This window comes from Cetorhinus maximus, chromosome 16, assembly GCF_964194155.1.
Source record: "Cetorhinus maximus chromosome 16, sCetMax3.hap1.1, whole genome shotgun sequence".
Taxonomy (NCBI): domain Eukaryota; kingdom Metazoa; phylum Chordata; class Chondrichthyes; order Lamniformes; family Cetorhinidae; genus Cetorhinus; species Cetorhinus maximus.
The window spans coordinates 76,351,497-76,372,404 of NC_135894.1; the positions used below are offsets into that span (position 1 = coordinate 76,351,497).

At 42.2% G+C, this 20,908-nt stretch overlaps 1 protein-coding gene across 1 annotated transcript in view; it reads right to left on the minus strand.

Annotated features, from left to right (window-relative positions):
* Positions 1-4,603: 4,603 nt before the first annotated feature.
* Positions 4,604-20,908, minus strand: part of tomm70a (translocase of outer mitochondrial membrane 70 homolog A (S. cerevisiae)) — a 34,766-nt gene continuing 18,461 nt past the window's right edge. The window contains exons 5-12 of the mRNA XM_078560089.1: positions 15,952-16,106; positions 14,728-14,935; positions 12,529-12,663; positions 11,964-12,071; positions 10,637-10,753; positions 9,826-9,923; positions 7,683-7,805; positions 4,604-5,924 (exon numbers count right to left, since the gene is read on the minus strand). Of these exons, the coding sequence (XP_078416215.1) occupies positions 5,771-5,924; positions 7,683-7,805; positions 9,826-9,923; positions 10,637-10,753; positions 11,964-12,071; positions 12,529-12,663; positions 14,728-14,935; positions 15,952-16,106 (1,098 nt within the window). The 3' untranslated portion in view covers positions 4,604-5,770. The remainder of the gene's footprint in view (positions 5,925-7,682; positions 7,806-9,825; positions 9,924-10,636; positions 10,754-11,963; positions 12,072-12,528; positions 12,664-14,727; positions 14,936-15,951; positions 16,107-20,908) is intronic.

Consider the following 20,908-nt stretch of genomic DNA (forward strand, 5'->3'; position numbering starts at 1 on the left):
TAACTTGACACTTCATTCGAAAAATCTCCCTTTAAAATCTGAAAGAATGGGGATCCACATTTGTAGTAGTTAATTTCAAGTGCCAGAGGGGTTGCTTGGCAGTAATTTAGTTATGAAGTCATTAAAAGGGTACTCAGGCTGAAATGGATTTGACCTGATTCAGTAATGAGTTTACATGCACACACATACGAACATACAAATTAGGAGCAGGAGTAGGCCACAGCCCCTCGAGCCTGCTCCACCATTTAATAAGATCATGGCTGATCTGATTGTAACCTCAACCCCAAATTCCTATCTACCCCTGATAACCTTGTACCCTTGTTAATCAAGAATCTAACCACCTCTGCCTTAAACATATTCAAAGACTCTGTTTCCACTGCCTTTTGAGGAAGAGAGTTCCAAAGACTCATGACCCTCAGAGAAAAAAATTCTCCTCATCTCTGTCTTAAATGAAAGACACCTTATTTTTAAACATGACCCCTAGGTCTAGATTCTCCCACAAGAGAACACATCCTCTCCAAATCCACTCTGTCAGGACCCCTCAGGATCCTAAAGGTTCCGATCAAGTCACCTCTTACTCTTCCAACTCCAGTGGATACCAGCCTAACCTGTCCAACCCTTCCTCATAAGACAATCCACTTATTCCTGGTATTAGTCTAGAAAACTTCTCTGAACTGCTTCTAATATACTTACATTTTTCCTTAAATAAGGAGACCAGTACTGTACACAGTACTCAATGCAAATCTACCATGCAAATGCAGCAACTTCATACCGCTCAATGCATGTTAATGATGAGGCAGACAGTGAGAAGCCATTTTCAAGAAGTAGGCAGCAACTTTTAGATTTACGTGTTTAACTGTGTATCTGCTCGCATCAGAAGTTGCAGTAACATTTGCGCATAGAGATGAGCACTATTAGCCCCACATTATTTTGATAGCAAATTTTGATCTATAATTTAGTCCTCTTCAGGATCAATAACAAAATTAACAAGGGTGTGTTGGGCAAACCTTTGCCCTACAAAAATCTATCTAGTTCATTCCTGAAAGCTTCAACTGTTCCCCAGAATCCACAGCCTTTTGGAAGAGAAATCCATTAGCCTTAATGTGAAAAGGATTTTCCTGATTTGTCTCGTTTCTCTAACTTTAAGACTTACCAAACATTTAAAGCGACTTTAAGTGGACAAGTCAAACCATGACATCACAGGGCATGCTTTGACCTCTCCGCATCTCACTGTGAGATCAGATATGACAGTAGCTTTGTAAACTGGGTATTCATGAGGCAGGAGGCTACACATACAGTTTAAGTGAAGGAAATGGAGCTGCACTGACAATGACTATCTGGCTTATCTATCTAGGAGGGAAAGTGGTTGGATAGATGGTATGAACAGGTTTCCTTTGTGAAGGGAACACAAACAATGAAAAGAGCATCAACCAGCAGGTTAGGTAGATTGCTGTGGACAGTGAAAGGTTTGTCTCACCATGGTTAACTTGTTTCACTATTTGTTAGTCATAATGAGCAATATAAACATTTTAACAGACCAGTAATAATGATGTGCAGAAGGGGGGAATGGATAAATTTGTCACTAGTAGACCTTCCATGGTGTTACTCCTGGGTAGTTTTGGGCCTAGAGCCTGGTTACTCAAGCCCACTCTCAGGTCTGTCCCTGTTGTCCCTCATAGTCTTACTGCTCCCAGCCTTGAATATGGTTCTCAATCTCTGTTTTGTAAACATATGCAACTCACTGGCAGATTTTCCATGTTGTTGGCCATAGGTAGTCTGGAGGGTGGGCAATAGTAATAAAAGTGTCCCATTCATGTTCCAGACATCCAACTACCCCTGCTATATGCACCTACATAATGGAGCTTAACAGAAGTGGTTCATTTCTCCAAGTTTTTCTCTTCGGCAAAGGCTTTTAAAAAACACTTATGGCCCGGCAAAGATTAGATTCAGCTCCATCCACACCAGCACTGGCCATCTGCACCAACCAACTCATCGGCAAAAAGCCTGCATCAGTTGGTCCTTGTATCCAGGACCACCCAGATCTACAGTGCTCCATTACCAAGTAACACATATACTGTTTTAGAAGGACATTGGAGTTTTGGAATCATCCTCCACCAATGCAGCAAGGCAGCAAACAATCCCACCTGTTCTGACAAAAGTGTCATCGAGCTGAAACATTAACTCAGTTTCTCTCAAATGCAGCCTGACATGGAATAATTTTAACATTTTCTGTTTTTATTTCAGATTTCTAGTTTCTGAAATATTTTGTTTTTGGCACTGCCAATAGCCTATGCACTGTTTTCTGGGTCATAATATAGAAACCTATAATACATTGTAGTACAGCCAAGATGTAGCCTAAATGAAGCTTAAGGATTTGCCAATGAGGAGCTTAAACTAGACAAGTCAAACTGCAACATCATGGAGCAAGCCTCAACCTCTGTGTATCACAGTATCATAGTATTAAGATAGGCAAGAGACTACAAAACTGGTTCTAGTGTTAAGCATATTTACTAGGCCCCCAACTGAAACTTTAGGGCTAGATGTTCCTCTTGGGCAGTAATCCCACTGGAGCTCTGTTGATCAAGCCCAGTACATACCCCACTACTCATGCTGCTAGTCTAGCCCCTAACATTCAAAAGGGAATTAAATATATGCTTGAAAGGGAAGAATTTGCAAGGTTTGAGATGGCAGAAGCACAGATCAGGGATTTGGCAACAATAGGACCAAGACTATTTTTTCAACTCATGCAAGAAAACAAGGGTGAAAATTAAACTATTACAGCTAAGGGATCCCATTCTGGCCACAAGGCTGCCTCAACTGAATTTTCCTGAGCTACAAAATTAATTTTCCTCATTGGAAAACCTGATTCCAATAGAGCAGACTGAGCCAGTAGAGTGGGAGAGAACAGAAGGCTTGGAGAGGGAAAGAAGAAATTAGAGTCATAGAATTATACAGCACAAAAACAGGCCCTTCGGTCCATCGCGTCTGTGCAAGTCATTAAGCACCTACCTATTCTAATCCTATTTTCCAGCACTTGGCCTGTAACCCTGTATGCTACGGCGTTTCAAACGCTCATCTAAGTACTTCTTAAAGAGATGCCCCCTCAGGCAGTGTTCGATTCCAACCTGGGTGAAAAAAAATTTCAAATCCTCTCTAAATCTTCTGCCCCTTACCTTAAATTGATGTCCCCATGTTATTGACAGCTTCACTAAGGGGGAAGGTTTATTCCTATCTATGCCCCTCATAATTTTGTATACCTCTATCAGGTCCCCCCTCAGCCTTCTCTGCTCTAAGGGAGACAGCCCTAGCCTATAGTCTCTCTTCATAGCTGAAAAGCTCCAGCCCAGGCAACATCAATGTGAATCTCCTCTGCACCCTCTCCAATCTTCTTACATCCTTCCTATTGTGTGGCAACCACAACTGCACACAGCACTCCAGCTGTGGCCTAACTAGCGTTTTATACAGCTCCAACATAACTTCCTTGCTCTTATATTCTGTGCCTCAGCTAATAAAGGTAAGTATCCCATATGCCTTCTTAACCACCGTATCTACCTGTGCTGCCTTCAGGGATCCATGGACATGTACACCAAGGTCCCTCTGAACTTCCTAGGGTCCTACCATTCATTGTGTATTCCCTTGCCATATTAGTCCTCCCAAAATGCATCACCTCACACTTCTCAGGATTAAATTCCATTTGCCACTGATCTGGCCATCTTACCAGCCCATCTATATCATCCTGTAATCTAAGGCTTTCTTCCTCACTATTTACACCACCAATTTTCGTGCCATCTCCAAATTTACTGATCATACCGCCTATATTCACATCTGAATCATTAATGTACACTACAAACAGCAATGGTCCCTGCACCGATCCCTGCAGTACACCACTTGTCACAGGCTTCCAATTGCAAAAAACAAACTTCGGCCATCACCTTCTGCCTCCTGTCACTAAGCCAATTTTGGATCCAAATTGCCCTGAATCCCATGGACTCTTACCTTCTTGTAAGAGTTAGAGGTAGGGAGTACACACAGAAAAAAATGGAGGGGCTGAGATAATGTGCAGAAAACTGAGATCTCAAGATGCAAAAAGCTACTATATGAATTTTTTCCATTCTTTTGAGCTATCTATATTTGTATTAGAATATACTAGGGGACAAAAGTAGTAGTTGTTTCAAACAAACTGAAATGTTGTTCTTGAATTCCTGTGTCCTGGGAAGTTTATTTCTTATTTTAACTCCGTGTACTGGCACTCTTCATAGTGAATAGGAAATACTTTTGGAGGCTGGTTTTCATCCAGGCACCCACTGCTACTGTTGATGAGTCTTTTGTCAGAGGCACCCGTCATCACTCTGCTGATACTAACCAAGCCTCAGGACTTTTGACTTCTGTTAGCACCAGCTCATTTGGTGTCACCTTCAGAAGATACACACAGTCTTGCTCAGGATCATATATGCTGCAGGTGCATTCCACTTTCATGAGGGCAGTCACAGGTCTACATACATTGTTTATTGATGCATTATTGCTGACAGTAACCATTTTCATTCTGAATGTTTTATTAGATGGATGTACATTGAATGTCATTTAACACTGTTCACACTGACCATTTTCATTCTGAATGCAGTATTTATTGGGTAAGTTTACACTATCAGTCATTTACAAAAAAACTAGTTCAATAATTTTTTTCCAGTGTATTTTCCAACATTCTTTTTAATAGCCATCAGTTCTTGAAAACACAATGGTTTTACTGAAGAGCACATGCTTCCATCAAGGGCCTTTTCCATTTCTACATCAATGGATTAGGCCGGACAACCATAAACTCGAGCAAGTTCAAAATAAAATTCACTGTGCCTCCGGCCTGCACGTGAATACATTAAAATGGGAATGAAGAAGCTTCTGTCTCTAGGCTACATTGGCAGCCTATGCAATGCCATCTCTAGAGGCACAAATTTTTGCATCAATTATGTAAACAGCAAAACGCACTGCAAAGCCCAGAATCCTTCCATGTCAGCAAATCACTTGCTTTTTAAAGACCCCCCAAACATCTTTTAATGTCATTTATACAACAACTTCTCACTGGATACTGCAATTTTATTAGAGCTCTATTGTACAACCATATCCCACTGGACATGCTTAAATGAATACTTTGCAAAAGACATTTTCAGCACAGAATAATTGAATTGGTTTTCTATGAACGTAGCGAGCATTATCTCTACCACGTCAAACTATATACCATATAACGCATACACTTTTGACTTGGACCATCAGAACGTTTTTAAATATTTGACATACCATGGAACACATTTTGAACAGGTAAGATTTAAAAATGCAAAGATAATTGCAAACAAACTTATTGTAGCCCATTCCCATCTCACACAACTGAAAATATGAGCAATCAGTTTTATCTAAATTTGTTGTACAGTCAGCAATTTATATCACCATCTTTTACTTTTAAGGGAGAGCCAATCTTGTACTGTGCAGGAAGTTTTTTTTAAAAGCACATCCTCCTATATGAAAAAAAACCATAAGATGTTTGTGTGGCCTGATTGCATTAGTGTAAAAAGAAAGGGTTTTGTTCAGTGCCATAAAAGGTTAATTCCACTTTAAAGGCCAATTCGAGTGCAATTTTTTGCACATATTCATCACCAACTACTTACGCATCCAGACAGAAACCATAAACGAATATCACAAAGGTTGTTGTAGCTTTCAACAGTTTATAAAAGTTATCAGAGGCTTAACAGAAGAACAATGGGAACACTTTGTATTTTTCAAATCACAGTGTTGGGGGCTTCAATCCATATTTTTTAGCAACTTCCGTCTGTGCATATGCAGCATCACAAAGCGAATACAGATGTGCCATCTCCATTTCTGACTTGGCCAGGTTAATGGCCTTGCTAAACATATCGATAGCCTTAGTCAGATTTCCTCTGTAAACAGATTTTAAAGCACATTTAAATTAAGGTGCAAATGCTATGAAAAAATGGTGTATTTCTGAAGAACAATCCATGCAGAAGATAGATGTACTTTCTTGAGGTGCATCCACTTAAAAAAAATCTAACACCCATCTACCAAAGAATTTAATATTTCTATGGATGGGAAATCATAACCAGTTATGTTTTCTTCCCTGGATTTCCATTAACACATCAGATCGAGAACTTAATTCAAACACTAATATTGTTAAAAAGGGTCTGCTTGTGGTTAAACAACTAGTTCGATAGATTCTAGAACAGCGCTCCTCCCTCGCAGTCATTGTGGTTTGGAAACTAGCCAACGTAACTAATTTATTCAAGAGGGAGGGAGAAAACAGGGAACTAAAGGCCAGTTAGCCTGACATCAGTCGTAGGGAAAGTATTACGGGCACAGTGAAGAGACTTATAAAATCATAATATAATTGGCAGCGTCAACACAGATTGGTGAAAGAAAATAGTGTTTGATAAATCTGTTAAGCTTTTATTTTAGGTTTAACTACCAGGCTGGTTAAGAGGGTGCCAGTGGATGTAGTGTATTTGCATTTTCAAACAGCATTCGATAAACTGCCACACAACTTATTACAGAAATATATTAGCATAGATTAAGGATTGGTTAAGGGACAGAAAACAATAGGAATGAACAGGTCATTTTCAGGTTGGTACACTAGAACTAACAAGGTACCACAATGATCAATGCTTGGGCCTCAGCTTTTTAAAATCAAGGATGCAAGGAGGCTGCAAAAGGATTAAAACAGGTAAGTGATAGGGCAAAAATGTGGAGAAGTGCAAAAATAGAAAAGTGGAGTATTTTTTTAAATGGCGAGAGACTGGAAATGTTAGCATTCAGAGCGACCTGAGCCTACCTGTTCAAGAATCACAAACTTAACGCGCAGGAATATCAAGCAATTAGGAAAGTAAATAGTATGTCCTTTTATTACAAAGGGATTTGAGTAAAAGAGTAAATAAATCTTACTACCAACACATGGAATACCATGTACAGTTTTGGTCTCTGTACCTAAAGGAGGATATATCCATCTTAGTTAGGCGAGTACATCGTAGGTTTACTCCACCAATTCTGAGGAAAGACTGAACCGATATTCTATGGAGTTTGGAAGACTGAGAGGTGATCTTATTGAAACAAAATTCTGAAGGGAGGATGCTTCCTTTGATTCAGAATCTAGAATTGAGTTTTACAGTTTCAGAACGAAGGGTTGGGCATTTAAGCCTGAGATAAGGAGAAATTTCTGCACTCAGGGGGCTGTGGATGCTGTGGTTGAACATAGCTCTCAATCCCTAATTGTCATTAGAGAGGTGGGAGTGTGCCACCTTCTTGAACTGCAGCAGACCATATGATGTAGGTACTACCACAGTGCTGTAAAGGAGTTCCAGGATTTTGACCCAACGACAGTAAAGGAACAGTGAAATAGCACAAAGGATGCTGTGGGGCTTGGAGGGTGGTGGTTCCAAAGCATCTGCTACTCTTGTTCTTGTCGGTGGTAAGAGGTCATGGGTCTGGAAGGTGTTGTCAAAGGCGGCTTGGTGAATTGCTACACTGCCTTTTTTTATTCTTTCACAGGATAAGGGCATCAGTGGCTAGACCAGCATTGATTGCCCACCCCTAATTGCCCTTGAGGTGGTGGCAGTGGTGGTGGTGGTGGAGGTGGTGAGATGCTTTCTTGAATCACTTGCTTGAAAAACAATTCATTAATAAATTACCTCTGGACTTCAATAGTGCCCATGGTCTCATATGCAAAATCACATTTATTGTCGATCTCAATGGCCTTGCTGATTAGTTCTAAGCCTTTATCCAAATCCTGTTTCCACTGAAGCTGAAGCAAACTAAAACAAATTAAGTAAATACAAAGTTAGCATAAACAAAAAAAAAACAAAATAGGTACAATTCAATAACTCTGTACAAATTGTTTGTAAAAAGCAATATTGATAGAACAAAAGGAAGACATACCAACTTTCTTCAATGCAAGAACTCTGGTTTGGCTCAAAATTAAGAAAACAAATCATGGTACACAAGTACTACATAGGTTCCTCTAATGGGTTGGAAACTTTAGTTAATGAATAAAATATGAAAACTAGGTAGGTCTTAGGTTCAATCTATGGATTGTGCAAAATTAGTTGATCTCAGCCAAGATAGCAAAACGAACAGTAGTGGGTCTTGGTATTCCTGGGATGGGGCAGAAGAAACACTTTAGCTAGCTATACATTGACTCTTGCTGGGAATGTGCTTGTACAAATGCGTTTTGGTGACAGGAATGGGCTCAACTAGGCTGCTCTTACAACTGAATTATCTGCTCACAGTTCCAGCCAAGGTCCATACCTAAGTAATCCCACTTGAGAAAGGTGATGGAGTGTATCATGCAACGGTGTCCTCAAAGGAGACATTGGCTTAAGAGAAAATTGGCAAGAAAATAAATGCATATGTTGTGCCACTAAGGTATACAGGACAATAATTTTTCAGGGTAAATTCTTGTGCCTGAATAGGCTAATTTCAGCTAGACCACAGTGGGGTGGAATATTACAACATTTTTTATTCACTCATGGAATGAGTATGTCACTGGCAAGGCCATCATTCATCACCCATCCCTTATTGACTTTGGGCAGGTGCTGTTGAGCCATCTTCTTGAACTGCTGCAGTCTATGTGGCTTCAGCATCTAAGCTTCTCTTCTGATAGCTGGCAGGGATGGGGTACAGCAAAAAAAGGAGATCTTTGAGAGAATGATCCCAGAGTTCCCAGTCCTGACTGGTACCTTCAGTGGAAATTCTACATGTGCAGAGTTAAATCTTGCCTATGATAACTAAAAGAACACTGCTGCCTGGACAACTAAGCTCCAGCATGAGAGTGTGCCATCAGGTGCAGAGGTGGGAGGAAAAATACTGGAACAGGCAAGCAAATTATTAACTTGCATGCTAAATTCATTTGAATTATCATGTATGGAAGTAGAAAAATAAAAGGAAAATCATCCTTAGGCATTTTTAAATACTAACACTCCCCCCTTTTCTAAAAATAAGCTGCGCTTTGCATTTAACGATTTGGACTGAAATTTCCCTAGACAGCATGCCCATGTCCGAGTACTAATGTCAGCATTTATGGAGGATTTCCAGCCCCAGCTCTACCAAATATGTCTATTCATTATGATATAGTTTTGTGAGGTTATCAAAGGACCTAACAGGGTATTAATGCCCAAATGAAGAATTTTAGGGTAAGCTAAACATTAAAAGCAACAATTATGGAAATTTTCAATTATGCTTATTTCTGATATAATACTGCAAACAATATTAACATAATGTCATGTCACGTGTGCTCTGCCTGAAGACAGATCCTTGGCTCATTGCTGGCTAATGCTTCATTCTGGGCTGTTTTCTTGACAGCTTTTGAGAGTGGTGGTTTGTCATTGCCTTCCATTCTCAGGGGCAGGTCTCAAGAAGGGAATTGAACCTGTGTTGTTGCCATTATTCTGAACCACTCGTCTAGTCAACTGAGCTAAAGAGCCCCCATTGACACAATAAAGGAACAAGATTCAGGGAAGACACAGCCCCTGCATGCCCATGGCACACAATCTCAAAATAAATGTACAGAAATTCAAGCGCATGACAAATATGGATAATTCTATACCTAAATTACTTTTTATATATTTTCAATTACTAGAAGAACTTGGTAACCTTTTCTTGAGCAGTCACTGATTGATTATTTTGGATAAAGCATAAATGAATTCTCCGTTCATGTTTACTTAGTGTGGAGGATTAATTAGAGTGTTAGCACAATGTATTTGTCTCTGATAGAATATGGGGTATAGTTAAAATTACTGGGCTTATTCCAATTCTTATAAATCACAGGTCACTTACCCTTTGTGAACATATGTTGTTGCATTGTCTGGCTCCAGTTCAATGCACTTATCGTACATTTCATCTGCTTTGCTAAAATGTTGCTGGTCAGTTAAAGCCTAGAACAAATTTGTTTTGTCAAATGTTACATTGTTATCTAACATGCATCTAAATAGAATATAGCAAAAATTAAAGTTCAGAATGCTAACAAACTTGAATAAGAACTTTCATTAATATAACATCTACCACATCCTCAGGACATTCCAAAAAACTTCACAGCCAATTAAATTCATGGTCACTTATAATATGTAGGGAAACACAGCAACTAATTTGCGCACAGCAAAGTTGCAATGAGCCACAAGCTAGGATAATTTGTTTTTGGTGGCATTGGTTGAGGGATAAAATATTGGTCTGGACACCAGAAAATCTCTCCTGCTTCTCTTCAACTAATACGTGATCTCACTCTTCTATCTGAGTGACAGAGCAGGATATGATTTCATCATCCGACTGGAATGGGTTGATAACTTAGCCAAGACTAGGACACTGGCTTCTAAACGACTGGATGCTGAAATGAGACAACAGACCTTGTTTGTGTATTGTCAGGATGAACCAAATGGGTTGAAGTGCCTTTTCTAAACATGCCTTGTGGATTTATGAAGAATCAAAAAAAAATTAGCATCCTCACAGTAGTTTGAAGGACTTGTATTTTAACCAAATAAATTTGCTGATGTTTGCAGCTGGATACAGAAAAGTCTTAAGATGTCAAATGTTCAGTTCTCTTTACTCTGAACACAAATCCTGAAATAACCAGTATTAAATGCTGAAGGCTTACCTGAGCATACAATGCATAGCCCTCTGCACAGCTGGGAAAATTTTTAATAACATCTTCAAAGCCTTTTACAGCCACTTGAATCTGCAAAGGATTGCTTCCAGTATAGGCCTGACGATACTGGAATAAAACATATTTTGGAATGTATTTCAGTTGGTATAAGGTGCCCAGAGAAATTTTTGTTGGAAATGTGAATTTATATATTTTTTCTTTTATACCTATAAAACTGCGTATAAGATTTAGACATGATGAGTTGATGGTTGTTCAACATCAAATCTTACAGTGCCCTCCACATAGCATAATATGCTTCCACATTAAGGGCCTGACTTTATAGATTTCTAGGATGTTTCATGTAGGGATTATGCTGAGTAAAACAATATCCAACTTGGCACACTCAAATTAGCTCAGACGGTGCACTGAATACCATTATCAAGATCTATAGATATTATTGACATTGTGTTCATGATCAGCTCCACATCACTTAGACCCTATAACCCTTGGTTTGAAACCTATTGAAGAACAAAGCATCTTCGTCTGCCAAGAATCTAGAGCTCAGCTCTAAGTTAAAACTCTGTTGTGTGTGCAGATGGCAGGAATGGAAGAGAATCTGGAAGATAGGACAAAGGGACAGTTGCTGAGAAGACCTTTGGAAGATTATTTGAAGATAGAGGGAGGTGACAAGCCACAGATTTTGGGTGGGGGTGGGGGGGCAGGGGAAGAAGAGAGGAGGGGGCGAAGCAGGTGAAGGGTTGGTCATTTATGGTGCAGTAGAACATAAGTAGGTTGGCACTGGGAGAAGTGGGGTGAATGCAAGAAACACAAGGCCAGGGAAAATTTGAGTTACAGAAGAGCAAGGCCGTGAGAACTTAAAAGGTCAATTTGATGAATCACAATGAGGATCAGCACAATGGGGAGGGCAAAGAAGATAGCTTCACAGACATTACAGTGGACAAATTTGGCTTGTCTAGGTCTTGAAGTCAGACAGGTGTTGAAGGTGGTGGAAATTGTTATGAGGGTTAATGGAAGTCACGGTGAGGTAAACCTGTGTGTCCACCAGCACTCACATGAAAACTATTACTAGTCTTTCAGATAACATCACAACTGGGTAGCATGTAAATCATCAATAGCAAACTCTAATCAATCTTAAATGGGTAACTCACTATATGGCTACCAGCAATATGCCAGTCAGAAGAGTAAAGCATTTAAGGTTATTTATTAAAGATCCTTGCTTGGTTTTTGTTTCACAAAAATATTACAACAGTTTTATTATGCAATAAGACAGCCATCTGTAACATTTTTTTCTGAACAAAATTAGAACTAGACCACTTACCAATGCAAAACATTTCTGGGCCTGAGCTAGAGCAGAATCTGGTCGTAGTCTAATACACTCATCAAAATCATCAACAGCCTCCTCAACATTATCGAGTAAAATCTTCAGCTGTAAGCAAAAATTTAGCATTACTGAATAATCATATGATCTGCACTGACTTTGAAATTAAAGCAGACATCACCCCGTGTCCCAACAGAATGTTGCTCCACTCCTTCAAAACTTTCGATGCTAAATGCAGAACAGAAAATGGAGGTAATAAAGGGCTCTAGCCTAATCTGTTCCTTCCCAAACAGCTTCTACCATCAGTTCATGATTGGGAGTGTCTAATGGAAGGCAGGGCTATCAGCTACGTAATCTGAAAGTTTATTTCAGTTTACTATCCTCAACCAGGGGTGGGCAATAAATGTAGCCATGTCAATACCACCGGCTTCCTGATTATAGATAAAATTAAGGCAATTTGTGGTAAAATTGTCTGAGTGGTTCACTTTTTCAATTAATCAGAAATTTGCTAACTGCTTTCGCTCCATTTTTTGAGACAGGTTCAGGCAATTGTAGCTCTTCCTACCTGTCCTCGATGATGGTAAACATCAGCATTCTGAGGATCAATATCAGCAGCCATGTTGAAATCTTGTGTAGAAAGCTGAGATTGCTGCTGCTGCATGTACATGCTTCCACGCTTGATCAATGCATTGGCACGCAGCTGGAGAACAATCACAAACAGTACAATCATCATAAGTTCTTCTCATTGTGCACATGTATTATATGAGAGACTGGTCATATATTCTTGCACTCAGTCACCCAGATTTTGATAGCCATTAAGATCATGCTGTTACTCCATGTTGCAGCAAGTGGACAATAATTCAGGCTTTACACAAGGAAAAAGGGAAAAATAAAATGTTCAGTTGGATGGTCAATATAATTCTTAAGGAATTAATGAGACTTAAGAACCACTTTCTCTTTGCTGGATTAGTATGATTCTTCAGTCATCACACACTGCATTGAATTGATTTACTTCAATGCAATTGCTTTTGTATGTAATTTTGCTTGACAGGGTTTGCTTTCTTTTTAAAACTCTATCATATTTGAAAAATGAACCCCAAACATGGTGGAGGGGGGCATGGGAATTCTCCCAACAGCCAGGTCTGCGAAGACCCCACTAGAGACAATAACTCCCTGAGCAATGTGAAAGACCCTATCTCCTGCACTAAGACAAGCCCCTGACATTCAACTGCTGGTGACAGGACATTAAATCTAATCACTTGGGCCATGAGACAATGGCTAAGGTAGATTTGCAGACATGAGCTAAACAAGCGACCTTTTGGAATACACAAACAACAGCCTTATCTGGATTCCCCCCTCACTGACAGTGGAAAGAGAAAGTCACATAACCAGAACACCCCTTTTGTGTGTGTTAAAAAAGACACATTTTTGCAGAATTGATGATGAACTGAAGACGAGCTGGCTGAAGCTGTTGTCTTCTCTCTTCACTCTTCCTGGTAAGCTTCGAGCTCTGCTTGCTGATCGAGACCAAGAGAAGCATACCAACTGCGATCGGAAATCTTTTATAAACATAAATTCTGCCCAATAACACTGTCTCTAGAGGAACAACCAAATTAATCAGCTGCAACTTTAAATCGAAACATTGGAACCACCGTAGGAACATCTAACCAGTCACTGAGCCACTGACCATATATTCCTTTGACTTATGGACTTGAACTTAATAAACCTATCCTTCCTCATGCTGTAATCTGTATTTGTGTGTGCACATGGAAGGTAGTTGCAGTGTATTTTATTATTTTATCCAAATCGTTGCAAATACAATAAAGCTAACTTCTTCCTTTGTTAAGCACAAGGAAGCCTGTCCCTAATAGTTCTTTTATAAGCACAACACGGAAACAGGTAAACACTTACAGAATTGGCAAAGACATCCTTTTAAATTAAAAAGCCTTATTATGATCAAACAAGGAGTGGGAAAAGAGGGAAGCCATTCAAGCCCTCCTCACCTGGTCGTAACAAAATAAAAATCAATAGATACTAATTATGTCTAATTATGTTTCCTTCATTCTTCAAATGAGGTTTTGTACTATTTATTTTAACTAATCATGTCAACTTAGTTTAGTGGCAGTACTCTCAAGAGTCAGAGGCTATATGTTCAAGCCCTACTCCAAGCCCTGGTGCACTTAGCCTATGTAGACATTTCAGTGCAGAGAATGATGAGGTGCTGTTTTTCAAATCAGGCCTTAAACAAAAGCCCCATGCACAAACTCTCATGGCGCTTTTTTTTATTTATGAACTGAAGTTCTCCCACTATCCTAGCCAACATTTATCCATCACTCAACCAACATTATTAAAATAAATTAACTGGCCACTTATTTCATTGCTGTAGGAAAGTGGTTGCTGTGTGATGATTACTTCAAAATCAATTCACTTACTTTGTGGTACTTTGTGACATTGGAGATGTAAAAGGCACCAGACAAATGCAAGTTTTTTTTTTTCCTTTCTCTACTATTTTGAACATCACTCCTTGCAGTCTCACTACTTTCTCAGCTGGTCAAAAAAGCCAAGGACCTCCTTCGAGAGAGGCTGGTCACAGCTGTGTAGAAGATCATTTGATAGCATACTGTGATTTTCTTAAAGAATGTTCAGAAATTGAGGAAGGAATTATTTTTTAAATAAATGACTGCAACTGTTTTAGCAAGATGCAACTACTTATCCTTATTCCAACTCTGGTTAAGTGAAAGGGAGATTTGCATATAACACCTACCTTCACATTTGCATCTATCATACTAACAACCATATCAAGGTCAGGTTGAGCAGCTGTAGCATTGCCTATCAGCAAGTAGAATGTAGCCCGAAGCAATAAGGCTTCAGCCACATATTTTCCCTTAGTCTCTATTTCTTTGGTACATTCACTAATAATTTTGTCATAATTCTCTTCCTCCATGTATTGTTTTGCCTTCTGGTATCCAGATCTGAAAAATATAAAAATATGCTATATGACTAAATTGCACCATCTGGTTTATTTCCACCCAGTCCCTTTATTAGTCTGATGAGGTCACTTGCCCTTTTAGCACAAGTTAACAGCAGCCGTAATCATTAGCATTTACCAGGCTGTGTTGTTTCATTGCATGTCTACATTTATTAGATTTGTTCATGTTGGTCATTGTTTTCAGGATATGACAAAAACACAAAGACCGAGAATTCAGTGGTATTACTTTGATTTGCACCTGCGATCCTATGTAGCCAGTAACATAGCAGTGCTCATGTACAGCTACTTTAAAATTTCTTTACATGGGAGACTGGTTTGAATGTAAAATTTGATTCTACAAGCTGTTATTGAAGCGCAGGTACTTTTAAGGAGTAATTACAACATTGTTTGAAAGGAGGGCTGGCAAAAGATAGAGACTGGAATTGGACTAGATGGCTCAAATACTCTAGGAATTCATGTTGCAGTATGGTTCCACAGGTATTGTACGGCCGTCTAGTAGCCTCCCTCGTAACCATTTTCAGCAAGTCCTGGACATTCAACTATTAAAGATTCATTGAAGGCAAGGTCAATCCAACCATCCCCGAAATACACTTCAAATAGCATGACTAAATAATCACCAGGAACAGGAACAAAAACAGAAAATGCTGGAAAAACTCAGCAGGTCTAACAGTATCTGTGGAGAGAAAGACAGTTAATGAAACGTTAATTCTGTCTTTCTCTTCACAGATGCTGTTAGACCTGCTGAGTTGTCCCAGCATTTTCTGTTTTTGTTTCAGATTTCCAGCATCTGCAGTATTTTGCTTTTACCAGGAACAGGAAGCCTCACTAATTATTTTCTCCTGTCTAGCTGGAGGGTGTTGTAAGCAACGTAAAGCCTGCTAACCTAAGTGTGATGAATTCACTCACGATGTATCATGGATTAAAACTGGAACCTTTCTGATCTGTACCCTATTATATAGTGCATTGGGGCTTGAAAAAAATACATTTTTACACAATCACCTTTCTGTTCCCCTGATGTCAGCTGCTTCACCCTCCTTGTCTTTGTCTTCATCAGGCTTTTCGCCTTTAAGTAAAGGCTGAGAGATGATGTCATCAGTGAAAGAATTAAAGTATGATTTGATGAACTGTGGCGAGGGCATCAGTGGCTCTCTATTCTACAACGGGGAAGACGAGAATTAGAAAGCAAAGTCATTTCTGTAATAGTAAAATACAGTTAAGTAACACAATCACTGATCAGCTTGAAACGGGCCTCAAAAGAAGTGCTAACCTGTGTAAAATACACTGATGTACAAAATGCAGTGCACAAAAAAATGGTCTCTTTTGTAACACTGCTATCAAATGCAAAGTTGTTTACATAGTGTCTTTCTGATTGAAAATGTTATTGAATGGCATGCAAACCGTCCCAAAATTCTCACTGCCAGTACTATGTCTCTAGTAATTTAAGATTCCCTCTCCAGTGTATGCCATAGATCAGATAGTCTCTTTTAAACATCCTGGCTGTTTGGCATTTTAATGCTGCTTGCAGCAGCACTTTTCCTAGAGACAGGGAAAAAAATTATCCTAAATCAATGTTCTACAGCTTTCAACACATGCACCACGTTTGCATTAAGATGCTACTTCCGAAGGCAAAATAAACAAAGGATGCATTCTTTGTTATTTATATCCATTGCCAGTTCCCCCTCCCCTATGTTCTCCATTCACAATTCAATTTTACCTTTTCACAACATTTATTCCTTCCTTTCTCACTCATCTCTTATTTCACTTTTTCCCTTGCAAACCACCATCTACTGTGAATATTGATTTATCTGCACTAACCCCTGTAATTTGTTAATACCTGTTAATCATCTGGTGACCCATTCCACAACACAGTGCTGTATTCAAGGCCAACATCTCTTACTATTCCAAGGTGACCCCAGACAACAGGAGCAACTCTGATTTCCTTTCTGCGATCTTCTCCAGCCCATCCCACTGCTCTCTCCATGCTCAAGGCATCAACTGACATAAAGACTATAAGGACTTAAATGTACTTCTCTGTATGAAGAATTGAGTACATCTATCTACTCTGACCTTCCTCTGTTTCCAGCCTGCTCCCATGCCCATCCTCCTCCCAATCACCCACTAACACCTATCACTGTTTCATCCCATACAGACTTCCACCATCACTAAATTTAATTTATGTCCATGAAGCCCTCAACCTCCTTGGCCATAGCATTTGATTACCTAACTTTGGGATCTTTGGAATTGTCTACCGCACAACGTAGAGAATGCTCCATCGTTGAGTATATTTAAGGCTGAGATACAGGGAGGAATTTTCTGAGCTCACTGGCGGCGGGTGTGATAGGTACGGAAAATATGGTGGGACCTGCTTCACAACGGCGTGAAGGTAGGTCGCAATCTTCCACTCAGGCTGTGTTTCCGGCCATCATTAGCCCGCGGGGAGCTAATTGTAATACATTAGCATATAATTAAAAGGCCATCCCGGCAGGCTCATGGAACCCCGCTGTATCGTCCGTCCACGTCAGCTAGAAAGCATGCCGTCGTGTTTCACAACAGCACGCAGGTGACGTGCAATTGGCAGCCTTCACTTTAGAGGAACTGAGGTGAGTGAGCAGCGGCATTCTCCACAGCTCACCTGTTGTTTACAGACCTCGGGTGGGGTGCAGAAGAAACTGATGCCTGGCCTCACAGGCGGCTGCTGAGGGGTGGGGGATGTCTGGGGGTAAGTGCTGGCCAGCCCCGCAGGTGACTGCTGAGGTGGGGAGGGGAGGTCAAGTGCTGCATTGGCGCTGCATCCCACGCACATGCAATCGAGGTGGGGGCAGGATAAGTGAGAGAAATGACCACACATTAGGGACACCTGTATAAACCGACCATGCCTCTGCAACTAAGACATGTCAGGCGCAGCCACAGTGATACGATTGGGGTCAGGCTCCTAGCCTGCCCACCCACGCAAGCATCGTGGAGGCATCAAAGGGCCACCAAGCACTCCATACCTTACCTCTCCCCCCGGCACAGACTTAAAGAGTCCGCCACCACTTTATTTGACCACAGAGCAGTTGAACTTCACACGTTGTACAATCTCTTCACCAACGCTGGCCATGTAGCAGTCATTGCTGGAGGTGCTCACAGCCCTTTGCAATCTCAGCATCCTGGTTTGGACCAGTGTCCCCCATGTCGCAAGTTGACAGGGCAGCCATACAGCGCACTCATCTCTGGCTATCCGAGGGGTGACCAGCGCTCTCCGGGAAGCATTAAGGGGCAGTCACACAGGGCCAGGAAAGGTGCTATGTACAGCCATGATAACAACGTATCTCTCTCTTTCGTGCTGCAGGAGGACCACGTCAGGATCATGGATCCTGGTGACCGAGCTGTATGCCTGGTGTCCTACAGAGACCGTAAAAGACGAAGGAGAGGGGGACTGGGGCACTTGGCCACGCAAAGGCAGGAGCAGCAACCTCATGAAGGGGCAGCAGAGGCTCCCGCACACGCTGCCCAGGACGACAGCGAGCCGTGGCTGGTCGGCGCCTAGCGACACCCAGAGTCTACAGACGCCACCTGCCATTCCTGCAGATGACTGAGAACCAGTGTCACTGATCACTGCGCATGTCTAGGGACCTGGTGGCTCACACCTGCCACTTACTGCAGGACTTGCCGCCAAGGGGACATGGAGGGCATCCACTGCCAGTGGCTGTGAAAGTGACTGTGGCACTCAATTTCTATACCAGTCTCTCCTTTCAGGACTCCACAGGTGACCTCTGTGGGATTTCACAATCCGCCACCCACAAATGCATCCCATGGGGTCATGGATGCCATCTTCTCTATGGCACACAACCTTGTGTATTTTGCCTGAGACTGGGACAGCCAGGGTGCAAGGGCCACTGGATTCGCCCTGATCTTGGGATTCCCACAGGGTGCGATTGACTGCACTCATGTGGCGCTCAGGTCTCCATCGCTACACTCAGTGGACTTCATCAACCGCAAGGGCTTCCACTCACTGAATGTGCAGCTGGTATGCGACCACCAGAAACACATCCTGCAGGTATGCACTCGGTTTCCATGGAGTGTGCATGACGCCTACATCATGAGTTGCTTGCAGATCCCTGCAATCTTCCTGGATCCACAGAGGCTGCAGGGTTGGCTCCTTGGGGACAAGGGCTACCTACAGAGGCCGTGGCTGATGTCACGTGTGCGGTGGCCTCAGGCTGCAGCAGAGCGACGCTATAATGAGGCTCATGCAGCAGCTCGCAGCTTGGTGGAGCAGACCATCATGATGCTGAAGATGTGGTTCCAGTGCCTGGACCGGTTTGGTGGAGCCCTGCAATACAGTCCACAGAGGGTATCACGCATCATCGTCGTCGTCTGCTGTGTCCTTTACAGCCTGATGCTGCAACGGGGTGAGGAGCTGGCTGAGGAGGAGATGGAGGAGCTGCATGTCTCCTCTGATGAGGATGCTGCTGATGGGGATGAGGGTGAGGGGGTCCTCGGTGGCGATGGTGAAGAGGCTCTTGCGCTGGCTAGATGAGGCAGGCACACTCGGGAGGCCCCCAACTGCCAGATTTGTGAAGGATGACGACAACATGCAGTGAGGTGTCCCCGTAGATCCTCACTGCAGTTGTGAACGTTTGACTCCAGTCTGGCTTATCTCAGTGCCAATACCCTCAGAATGCTCCTGTCACGGAGGTGCAGTGGAGACCCTAATAGTCGCTCGATCGCAGGAGGATGATGACAACATGCAGTGAGGACACCCCATAGATCTTCACATAGCCTCTGAGAATGTCTGTCTGGCCAAGGGCAGCTCGCTTGTGCTCCATGATCAGGGCCATCTTAGAGACACAGCCATGAAATTTTAGATGCATTTGATGCTGTATTTGCCTTCAGCACCTCAGGATCTGTTGCACAGCATCACTGGTCGCAGTTGCTGGTGTAATGGGGGCCAGCCCCACCTTAAAGGTGCTAAGAGCACAGAGGGCATGAGAGAACTCTTGTGGCGCCTGCCCACTACATTCTGGCAGCAATGACCAGTGCTGCCGAGGTGCAGTCATCAGCAATGTTTTCAGGGATTGTGAGGCTGGACCATCACTACAGTCTGAAGGCTGCGCAGGGAAGAGGCCCTGTACTGAGACACCTGCCTTTTATCTTGTGCAGAAAGGTTTCACATCTGAGTGACAAGAACACTGCTCATTGGAACAAGGAACCATAGGCAGGGAGACATTCTTGGGAGTTTATTGACAATAGTAGACAGTGTGTACAAGTGATTAACATCCGCGCCCAGGCTGTGCAACTAATTCTCCTTCATTGTCCCTCATTTTGTTAATTTAGTTGACTCCCAAAAGAGTTAATTCTCCTTCGTGCTCAGCCCCGACATCATACTAGGCCTCGAGATGGCGCAGGTGCACGGTGGTCTTCCGTCTGAACGTTCCCGTTAGGACGGAATTCCACATTAGCCCCAAGCCCCGAACCCTCCCTCGGGTGCCCCGCGATATGAGCCGCCTCGGAGAAATGCCCTCCGTGTCATTTAACACGGCGCGGAGGAGCTTGCTGTACGGATTGCTGCTGCACACCTTTCACTTCCTTGCCCTCGCCCGCCGCCCGGACACGCCCTGGCGTGCCTCGTTGCCGTCCGGCGGCGGAAGTCCCCGTTGGGAGGCCCTTTACTGAGGTGTCCTCCTGCTTTCCATCGGGGACCTGGGGTGGAGGGTGTTGCACGCGGCTGTCCCCTATAACCGTATAATGTGTAGGTTCATGGACTCCCAGGATACCTGCCCTTTTTGTGGTCTTGTGGAGTCCGTGGACCATGTTTATATAGGGTGTTGTAGGCTGCACTCCCTTTTCAGTTATCTAAAAAACTTTTTATTACTGTTTTGTTTGCACTTCAGTTCCACGCTCCTGATCTACGGACACCCGGTACAGAGGGCCCAGGAAGGAGAGGATCTCCTCGTGAACCTGCTCCTGGGCC